This window comes from Cryptotermes secundus, unplaced genomic scaffold (genome assembly GCF_002891405.2).
Source record: "Cryptotermes secundus unplaced genomic scaffold, Csec_1.0 scaffold330, whole genome shotgun sequence".
Classification (NCBI taxonomy): domain Eukaryota; kingdom Metazoa; phylum Arthropoda; class Insecta; order Blattodea; family Kalotermitidae; genus Cryptotermes; species Cryptotermes secundus.
In genome coordinates, this window is record NW_019734317.1 from 1943384 (window position 1) to 1954993 (window position 11610).

At 38.1% G+C, this 11610-nt stretch overlaps 1 protein-coding gene across 2 annotated transcripts in view; it reads right to left on the minus strand.

The window, feature by feature from the left end:
* Positions 1 to 11347, minus strand: part of LOC111868551 (endonuclease/exonuclease/phosphatase family domain-containing protein 1) — a 36110-nt gene extending 24763 nt beyond the window's left edge. The window contains exons 1-3 of one of the 2 annotated variants that reach the window (XM_023859295.2): positions 10809 to 11344; positions 3574 to 3785; positions 2022 to 2256 (exon numbers count right to left, since the gene is read on the minus strand). In XM_023859295.2, the coding sequence (XP_023715063.1) occupies positions 2022 to 2256; positions 3574 to 3785; positions 10809 to 10964 (603 nt within the window). In that variant the 5' untranslated portion in view covers positions 10965 to 11344. Of the gene's footprint in view, positions 1 to 2021; positions 2257 to 3573; positions 3786 to 10808 lie in introns of both variants that reach the window. The other variant, XM_033753093.1, reaches the window with a different exon arrangement.
* Between the last annotated feature and the right edge of the window lie 263 nt (positions 11348 to 11610).

An 11610-nucleotide genomic window follows, 5' to 3' on the forward strand; every position in this document is an offset into this window, starting at 1 on the left:
CAGCCAGAAAAAGATTAACACATTGGTTTCAGGGTCTTAGAATCCCAAATAAAACTACTTATAATATCTAAATAAATTTAAACAGAGACACATTGAACAAAAAAGGAACCAAATCAAAATTCCAGGTGTTCACTAAAGAGCAACTGGATGAAATCAGTGCTATGCTTGAATATTCCCCCAAAGTGCCTTAGATGCCTTACACAGGAAACTGCATTTAAAGATTCAAAATTCAAGTTTTAAGTTTGCTCTGTTTCTGAAAAAAAACTTCAATGCATGAATGTGAACTTTCCGTGGAGGTGCAAGGAATGTGTTCATAACAGCAGAGACCTTTTCTAGCATCTGCTACAATCTGGGTGGGTGCTGCTTATGATTTTTTGGCATATGGGCTTTTCAAATGTGCTGTGGGCCCAGTCACACACACAGAAAGAGTTCACACAAGAAGCACATCACTTCCCTTGGTCTGGCGATGTGATCTGCAGAAGGCCCTCAGACCTGTGACATGCTTGCAACTTCTACGTACACATAAAGCTGCAGCAGGGAAATGCTGAAATGAGCATGATTTGAACCTTCTGCTTATGAGCTCTTACTGCCAAGCAGCCGGTTAAATTGCATTTTGCTGTTGAATTATAAACTTACAATCCATAAACATAACACTAACAACACAAGATTTATAGGACTGGACGGATGTCTGTACACTAAGAAAGTAGGTTTTATGAGTTCTGGCTGGAACTAATTGTTTCATTTACAGAAATGCTGCATGCATTTTTGCATGACCCCTAACACTGTCAAAAAACGATAAAACTGTGGCACAACTGTTTCTACAGCAAAACCTTCTTCCTGCCTCTGAGCACAGAAAACAATGAAAGACCTCATAAACATGAATATTTCTGAAAACTGCATCTTTCCCACGTATCATGGATGATGGTTCAAGTTGGGCAATACAAAAAATAAACTGTTCACAATAACAATCAGCATAAAATGCAAAAAAAAAATACTCCTATCACTATTCATATTACCATCCAATGGAGCTCTTTCGCATTACATAACTCATTACCACTGTCAGGCATAATACAGGAGAACTTGGTTATAAAGTCATCAAAGGGACCTAAAAATAGTGTCGTTATAAACAAATGTCACTGTAACTGAAATGGGCACTTCCACAGTAGCCTTATGTTAGTCACATAAAAATCTACCAAAAACCGAGTTAAAATGTTGCATTTTTTAGTGAAATACGTAGTTAAGTACAGACTAACGTAACATTAACGTAGAATTGCCCAAATGTGTAATATCAAAGACATATTACAGCGCTTTTCACTGACAATACACACAATATTTCACGAATCACTTTAACTTTCTCTTCAATGCTTAAAACTTTCCTTTCCTTTGCCATGTTTTCGCTACTGCACTTCTCTGGGTTTAGGCAGGAACACTACAGGGTAAGTAGACAATGTGAGGTCCTGTTAGATGAGATTCTAGGAAAGGAATGCAGTTAACAACCTGCCGCGTCCTCTTGCACTATTCACGCAGTCCCACCCCACACCATTGTTTTCGCATAAAACCCACGCTCCTCTTGCAGCCCGCGGTCGTATTCTTCCAGGACAGTCACGTCAGCAAGTAGAGAAAGTGAGGGTGGGCAGACACATCGAACTTTCCCACGATCTCAGAGAAATTCAGGAATGAAAATGACGTTACATACGAGGTTGATGCATTTGTGCATGTCGTACTAAGCAAGGTATAAAAACAGTTGCTTTATGAGGAATTAGTTCGTACCATTGAATATTTGACGCAATAGACAAGGTGTCGCAGAAACCGATGTTGCTATAACCAAGTTTTATTGTATTCATTTTCAATACTGCGGGTGCTGAAACATGCACAGTCATCTTTAATAAATAAATAAACATGGAATCACGAATAACCTCTCAATTCATAACAGACGATCAACACTTTCATAACTGTTAACTTTTCATCAAAATTATGGAAAACAACTGAAAATTTGATAACTCAAAACATATCTTACTAACCTTGATCAAATCTTCTATTGTGTGGAATGGACCCTTTTTTTCACGGTAGAGCACCACATTTGCTGCCAATTCCTGGGTCAAGCCATGCACTGTCATTAGCTCAAAGACACTTGCTGTATTTACATTGAGTACTCTACTTTGTGAATGTGGAGAGCCCTTCAGGAAGAGGCGGCTACAGCTGTTTGATTCAGTGCTTGGTAAGCTGTCTAATGACTGAGCTCTTGAAGAGGCACAGCTATAAAAATCAACAATAAAATTACAGTAAACACTGTCCTTGTACCTAACCAAAACACCATGATGGCATTCAGATGAACTGGAAGAAAAGCTCTGCACAATTGTAACTTGGGGGTAAGAAATGGAATTGCATGACACTTCAGCTGCTTTCCCCTGGGGAAAGATCCCTTTAAACACAATGGACCCAAAGCTAGACAAGCCTCAGAAATGGTCTGGACATGACTGAAAGAGAAGAATCTTGAGTCTACAGAACCACTCCAGATAAGAAAAGCTTAATATGACATCAAACTTGAGGCTTTAATATAGTGTTTGATTGTAATGTGAGGGTGTGTGATATGATTTTAATAAAATCTATAGTCTAATTATTAGTGATGCTCAAAACATGTTGTAAGAATGAGCTGTGATACAATCCCAAAAAATAACTGGCTTACCAAACCAAAGAAAAGCATTTAGGAAATTCTGGGGAACCCCTTAATAGATGAAATTCCTATTTTATAATACCTTAACAGGCCAACTACACCCAACCACTAGACAGGATGATCAAATGGTGATGCTTTTCTGTCTTGTACTTGGAAGATGCCTGATCTGAATCTTGGATGGGACACCAATTACCCTGACTGAGATTTTTTGTGGTTTTTCTCAGTTTCTCCAGGCAAATTCCAGAGCAGTATCTCAAGTCAGGCCACAACCACTTCCTTGTACATTCTTTCCAATTTGTGCATCATCCTAGTATGTACTTGATACCACATTGCCCGAGATGCTAACAGCAGTTTTAAATAAACCATAAACATGGTAAGTAAATTAAATGGAGTGGTTGATGATGACCTATTTATAATTTTAATTTTACAGGGGCTAACAAAATGAGCATTACTCTTCAGTTGAATCCCGTGAATTAATATGGACTGACTCTATGCCTGATGGTATTTGACACACTGTAGAGTGGTTACAGTTGCTGTTTCATATTCCGAAAGTCCCAACTTCATATCTCTACATGGAGACCAGACAACCTGAGAGAGCTTTGTCACAATTTTATTTAGTCCCTCCAAATGCTGACATAGCACCTTGGAGCCAACAGCCAATTTCATGTCTATTATATTCCAGATCTGATTACTGTCCAAATACAGAGAACTAACACAGGTGGTACAGTATGTTTAAGCATACTGTGAGATTTTGGTTTAAGTACAAATAAAGGTTTAAAAATGCTATCATAAAGGTGCAAAGCTCAAGGAGATACTGATGAGTCACATTACTTCCCAACAACAAATGTGAGTTCTTGATTACTTCACAATCTCACAATGGTCACAGAGACCAGATTTACCTGGCATTTTTACGGCGGCTGACGCATATCTCTGGTCTAATCAGATCTAGTTTATCAGCACCAATGCCCGACACAAGTGCCAGATCCTCAACTTTTTTAAATCTTCCTATAGCTTGACGGTACTCGACAATATTCTGCGCAATGTTTCGAGTAATTCCTGCAAGTGTCATTAACTCTTCTTCACTGGCCGTGTTAACATTCAGCTGATCCACCTGTAACACAAAATTCAGGTTACAACCGGTCAACTGTCAATATTTTCCAAATTAATTCTTTGCTATTTTGCACAATTCATTGGACTTCCAGTGTTCATTTATTGCACATCCAAACATACTGTCATAAATCTTGTCATATTACAGATATTGCCATGCACACAGGTACAAATAAGTCCACACTTAAAATATTACATAACAGTGTCATTCCATAGGAAATCAAACAAAACTGAATTCAGTTTCAAACACACTATCACAAATTCCTGTAGTTTTTATTTTACCAGTAGGTATGTATAAAGCAAACGCTTTCCCAAAGTTTCAATTTTTTTATTATTAAACTCTTAGACATTAATTAATAAAGTTACGCAGTTTCTAGCATGCAGACCATTTTTTCAAATATGTAAATATCTCTTAGGATTCAAGAGGGATATAATGCCGTGTAGTGTGAGTGGCTTGCCACCTGCTTTCAAACTGGTACCTTGCTTGGCTTATTCGACCCAGAAGCTGGAGGCGGTATGTTCCTCTGAAATGTCCGTTGACTTCCAGTGGACTACATGGTATTATATCCCAGAAGACAGCACTCTTCATGCACATATCTCATTTATTGAAAAAGGCAGAAACAAAGAATTTGGTACACAACAAGTTTTTCTCAAGGAACCTACTGGTGCAATGTTAACACATACTGTGACGTGTTGCGCTATGCAGGACACCACTCCCCCACCGGCAGCGGTGACGTGCCGAGCGGAGCCAAAGTGAGCTGAGTCCTGACACACTGGTCGCTATGCAATGCGGGTAAACAGTGGTTGCAAGAGACAACTCCCGACAGCGTTACCAGTAACACCAGTAAACACGGTAGCAACAGTGGCACCTAATACATGGTTGTTTTCTGTGTTGTCCGGAACGAGGCTACATAAGGAGCAGCGAAGACTATTCACAGTTAGTTCCGAGTTAGCCAGCAGTTAGTTCTGAGTTCTCAAGTTCTCAAGTTACGAGTCAGCCAGGCAGTCAACCAGCATTTGCAGTGAAGTATTTGTGACACTGCCGATGGCAATAAATGTCAGATTGTAATTTGTGTGATTGTAAGAGCGAATGTGCAATAAATTCGCTATATCAAATACGGTGTGAAGTTATTTGTCGCATTATATACCAAACACGGTACATTTGCAACAGTCTGGGAGTTATGACCTCTACACAAGCCTCTGTCTTTAAATAAAAAGAACTGTGGGATTGCATTTAGAAAGATGAAATTTTAAACAGTAAGAACAACTGTGTTATCTATTAGGAAAAATAATAATTACAGTGGACTATTGTTCCACTGCCTAAAAATTAAAATTTGAAATTATGAACCAACATTATGTTTATCCTTCTTTTAAAGTTTTGGCAAACACTGCCAGGCATAACAAACAAGCAAGCACGCCCCACCCTCAGCCAAGTATCTTATGGAGGAAAAACACAGTAGTGACATCTAAAGGCATTTACAGTTAATTACTTGAACTAAGTATATGCAAGTCATTCCTACTATTCATGAAACCTTCAAGAGCACTGGTCATCTGAACCATTATTTCACACACCCAATTTTGTCCATGACCTGAAAAATGTTGTACTGGACATATCTATAATTTAAGAAAAAATCTACATAATTGAGAATCATTTAAAAATTGTTTCACTGCTCTCTGCTGGACGATAACATTTGATCTGGAATTGATATCACTGTTAAACTTGAGTTTCTAATATACAAATTTAAATGTACATGTGCACCATCGTGTTTCATTGTGATCCTTGCGTTGCTTCTTTGGCCCTACAAAGAGTGATCTGCCTATGGCTGCAAATCTATCCATAGTCAAACAGCAGAAATTCTTCCACATTCCCATGAATTCAGCATGTTATGTCTCTTGTATTTTATTCATGACGTAATGGCTTCATTTGTAGTGTTGCATAATCACTGCAGCAGCAGGCCTCAGTACTCTTTTGTGGTGGCTGCACGTAAGACCACTGAACTGCATTCAATCAATCACAATTACTATAAAAAAAATTGGTTAATGAAAATAAATTAGGTGAACTTTCCCAAGCCATTCCCAGAACCCAGCTGTGATACGCAAAACATCGTCACTTACTACTCTTCATTAATGCTGTAGATCAACATATAAGTGATGTATGATATGACAGAAATGATAATATTATACTTTGGGTACTTGAAATAATTGAGTTAAGAATGTAGAACACATTCAAGATTATGATCTATGAGACAGAATAAGATGGTTAAAACTTCATTGTAATAACATAATAAAAAGTACAAAAATACTTCAGCAATTAACAATCCCCATGCAGCATGTATTATTTTCTAATTTAAACAAACATGACAGAGAATTATACGAGAAGTCAGCTCATTTTTAATGGTTCTTTCACAAGGGAGCTGTAGCAAATACCTGACTATGTGGAGATGAACAGGTGGATTTTCCATGAGGATGGTAAACCCACCTTAATTTGACCCCATCCTTTGCAGAATGGGCACCTTACTGACACTGCTGTTTCCCAACATGTGTTCAAGATTGTGAAAAAGGCAGGATATAACTGCTATGAAACCTGAATCACGATTCCCTCAAGAACATATCTGTTGCTATTTAGTTTGTACTGTGGTTCAAATGATAACCTGACTGTAGTACAGTCTGCAGATGCCCTGATGCCTAGCATAATCAATAATCAAGAACCCTGCTTTCAGCACTCTACATCGCATTATGAGAATGATGGTATCATTCTGCCGAATGACCTACGTTTCTTTCTCAGGTCATGAGATGCTTCTCCGCCTAATCGCTCCACACTTAATGGCAGGGAAAACCCTTTATAATATTCTCAAAACCTTCATGTTATGGAGGAGGTACTGCAGAAAATATTACTGTTATACATGGTAGTCACATGGGAAGTTGTCTCAGCAGCATATGATAGTGGTTTCATCTCAAAACTCTGTTATTCAGCACTCCACCACAGAAATACGAGCACACTGCAGTTGAGGACTGTATGGAATATTAACCAGGAGTCAGGATAGCTCAGTTGGTATAATGGTGGGCTACAAGGGCCACATCATAGCTCAAGTGGCTAGTCGCTGGCTTCCCACCACGGCGGCCCAGGTTCGATGCCGGGTCTGGTCAAGTGGGATTTGTGGTGAACAAAGTGGCACTGGGGCAGGTTTTCTCAGAGTACTTCGGTTTCCCCTGCCAATCTTCATTCCACCAATTGATCCACAATCACCCTCACCTATCATCTGGGGCTCATACAATGGGCCAGAAATGGCTGCAGTACAAGGGACTTAGTCCCACCCCATTAGCAATAAAAAAAAAGTTGCGCTACAAGCTGGACAGCCAAGGTTTGAATCCTGGAAGGGGCAAGATTTTCTCTTGTCCACAATGTCCAGTCTGGATCTGTCATCTAGTCATCTAGTGACAAGGTCAAGAATGGTGGTGTTATACCTCCACTCACCTATATGTCATCATGGTATGGTGCTTAATTAATTCAGCACAAGTTCAATTTTTTTTTACAGGGGATTAACCACACTTTTGTCAGACAGACATGTTTCTTATCCACTCACTGGCAAAAACAAGAGTTGCATAACAAAGAGCTGCATTTGAATTGACTGTTGAAATGTTCAGGTTATCTACATTAATCTCCTGTGTAGGAATAAGATAAGAGATTCAATGTGGCTTAAATATTCTTGCATCATGTTTAAACATTTAATTACAGATAGAAGATTACTGAAAAATCTGATTCCTATACACTCCTATTTGATATCTGGTGAGGGTAGAACGTAGTATGTAGCATGTAGTGGTCAGGGTTAGGTTTTGTGTTTATGTTGCATATATCTATAATTTTTTTTTTAAATATTTACTATCCACAATGAATGACGGTAACAGCAGCATGTTCTGCCAAAACGTCAGCTGACTGTCAACGGACTGCATGGCGTTATAACCCAGAAGAAAGAACTCTTCATAACCACCACCATGAGTACCTCAAATCCTACAAAGCTAACCTTGGTTCAGCTTCAATAGCTTGATATGCCATATATAAGAATTATTGTTTTTGATTCTGAATAATTTATCCTCCACACAATTCCATGGTGTGCGAGCATGTGCATGTGTGTGGGTTCATAAACAAATTGCTAACCTCTTTCAGAAAAGCGCATATTACGATGGGATCAACATTTTTAATAATCTGCCATCTGATCTCAAAGGTCTTATGAATGAAAAGACACGATTTAAATTAGCACTGAAACAATACTTAAATACACATTCATTCTACTCTGTTGATGAATATCTATTGTCTAAAAAATAACTTATGTATCTTTAAATAGCCTTGTGTGTAGTCACTGTGTATTCTTGGTTTCTCTTGTGTGAGAACTGTTTGGGTCTGTACGTATGTTTTTTATTTATATGACATATTCCACATCCTACAGTCATTTTGACTAACTTTGGATCCATGGAATGCAATGCAATGTAATGTAATGTAATGTAATAGGTATCTCAGCATAAAAGGCTGTAAGCACCTGCCTAAAATTCATATACCAGTCCATCATCCAACACGTTGTTATATGACTATATGAACTCAGATTATAGAAGAGTGAGAGATCAAAATCGATGTAAAACTTCACATGGTTGTTTTGAGTCTTGCCATATGATAAAAGGGATCCAAAGATACCCAGCTGTATAGTGACCTTTCATAAAAGTAAAAAAGTAAAGCTATCCCTGTATCATGCCTTGAAGGCCCATAGGATTGAGACGTTGAGGGTCCCACATTATCTAGACAATCAGCTGAAAGATGGTGGTAAGGTAGTTCATTAATGTTCAAAAAGAGGGCTATTAAAACAATGCAAACACAGACATTTCTGAGATCCTGGAAGTTCAAGTATTAAAATTACATCACTTATGACTTGGTGAGACCTATTTCTTTATCACCTGGCAGTACATTTGACACGTTACAGAAACTGTCTCCGGGGATGTCATGCATAGTGCACCAAGGTGATAATATAGCAGCCTTAATCATAAAATATGCATTTGCAAATATATGGAACATTAAGGAGTTCCCTACAGTATGTACAAACATATGCTTACTCTACACACAACAAATGTCTGTGTATAAGAAAAACATGACTGATACAAAGCTGTACAAACATAATCTCCTCCCTCCCAATGAAGCTTAGGAAAGGATGTCACAGTTACACGAGTGGTTTCAGAGATCAAAATTTTGCTATCCTCTGTATGAATCCATTTGTGTTGCCCACAAAACAGCATAAAGAACAATGCATACATCACTGCTAGAGCTCATTCTAGAGTAACATCCTCATGTGAAGCAGCTTCTATGCTTTGGTAGGCAGGTGCACATGGCCAGGAAAGCAAAGACAAGATTTTACTAATTTATTATTTATACAGGTCACCCTACACTGCTAAGATGGTGAAATCAAGGAGACTATAATAAGCTAGGTATGTAACAGGAAATAGTGGAGACAACGCATACAAAGCTGCAGTCCAATGCAACCATCACATTTTCAAGGAATGCAAGTAGCATTTAGGAAAAATGAATCTACTAACGATGCAACTGCCACAATTACTGAAATCATAATAGAAAGTTTGAATGATAAAATCAAATGCAACTGTGTACTATTAGACTTATCAAAAGCCTTTGACTGTATTCGACATAAAATTCTTAGGGATAAATTATACAAACATGGAGTCCGTGGTATACCACATAAGCTAATCAAATCCTATCTCAGAAACAGAACTCAACACGTAAAAGTAACACACACAGAAGGCAATTGTATGAAAGAATATTTGTCAAGTAGCCTCCCAGTGAGATACGGAGTCCCCCAGGGATTGGTCCTTGGCCCATTACTCTTCATCTTGTATATAAACGATATCCCACATCTAACACAAGGCAGATCAATAATGTATGCTGATGACACATCAATACTGAATGTAGGACAAGATATGAATGAGCTCCAAAACACGACTTCAAATTATATAGGAGTGGTAGAACAATACTTTGAGACAAATCATTTATTTATAAATCCATCTAAAACTCACTATATTCTCTTCCAGAAAAACAATGCAGGCAGGAAAGTAACCTAAAAATCCTAATAAAGAACAGGGAAATATCAAATGTAAAAAGCACAAATTTCCTTGGGGTAGTAACAGATAGTACCTTGAGCTGGGAATTACATATTGAAAAAACCTGCAGTAGAATTAGCCGTAACATGTTCATAATTAACAGGCTATCTAAAATACTTGATTTTAATGAAAGAAGAATGTTGTATTTCGGTTTGATCTATCCTCATCTATCTTATGTAATAATAGTATGGGGACATAGTGCTAAAACCCTCACTAGAATAATTTTTGTACTCCAAAAAAGGGCAGTAAGGTACATTGCAGGGCTAACACATTTGGAATCATGCAGGGATAGCTTTAGAAATCTTAGGATACCAACAGTATACAAATTGCCTAACAACATAAAAGTAATAGAAAACAAAAATCAGTTCGTAAGGGAATTGAAGAAGTTACTTGTTCAGAGGTGCTATTACTAAACGGAGGACTATTTGAACGATGAATTCTCGAATATTGGCTACTGATATAAGCAGAAGTATACAGCATATAAAGTATAAAATGTTGTACATCTTATATAATTTTTTAGTATAAAGATTGTTGTAATTTAATAATGTATTATTATTATTAATTATTAGCTGAAAGACTTGTCCTATATCATTGTATCATGATCTACAGGATTAATAAAAGAATGAATGAATGAATACCTTAAAATTACTGGGACACAATTTAATCTGTATTACAACCAGAAATATACAAATCTGATAACTGCATGGGAACCAGATTATTTCCAAAAAATGATATTCTGCACTGCATCCAATATAACCTATACTGTATAATCTAACTCGTTTAACATATATGATTCAAACGGAGGTCTGGTTATTGCCGCCTCTTCCAACTGCTAATCTGTTAATCTTGGTAGACTTATTGCCAAATTCCTTACCTTCATATCAACATCAATAAAATTGAAAGTAGCACTTAAGGAGCTTTGATGTATTCGTGATCTCCGTAGGAACGGTGACCTCCATGATTCCCGTAATGATTTTCTCCTTCCACTTTGGACTCCAGTAGGAACACTGGAGTTCTGGCCCATTCTCATTCAGAAACTTTTATGATCGCGGCTGCCATTTGGCTTGCTGTCAATTACACACTGACTTATCAATTACTCAGCATGACGCACAAAAAGAAGAAAACCGCACTACACTCAGACGATTCAGATCACTTAAATCAAATCCTCTACCGTCCTCTAGGTGCTCTAGGTCCCCTACACACGTTCCCCACTTTCCCAAATTCCCAATTTCCTATTCTTCCACCCAACAGCTATACGTCTCCGATATCCTTGCTCAATGATCCTCAATGATACAATGCGCCCACTCCTAACGGATGTCGGATCATGTAGTCTGAGATAAAAACGTACCTTGCCCTGAGAGTATTTAAATTCCTTGTGCCATGCACGTCTGTGAGCAGCCCCGTGAAACGCCCATGTTATTGGGTGGTAACATGGCCGCCATGACATCTCGGTGCAATGCTCCTACCATCTCTACGCACCCTAATGAAATAAATTTAAAATGGACGACAGGGCCGAGAACACAATCGGTAAGAAGGTATGCTAACTTAGCAACTATTTTGAGTGCTCCCGCCCTCGCCCCTCTTACCCATGCTTTTTTCGCTACTAGCAACAAATACTTTTACAACCAGATCTCTTGTATTCTGCAGTACAAGAGTTGTAAAAGTATTTATTTCCC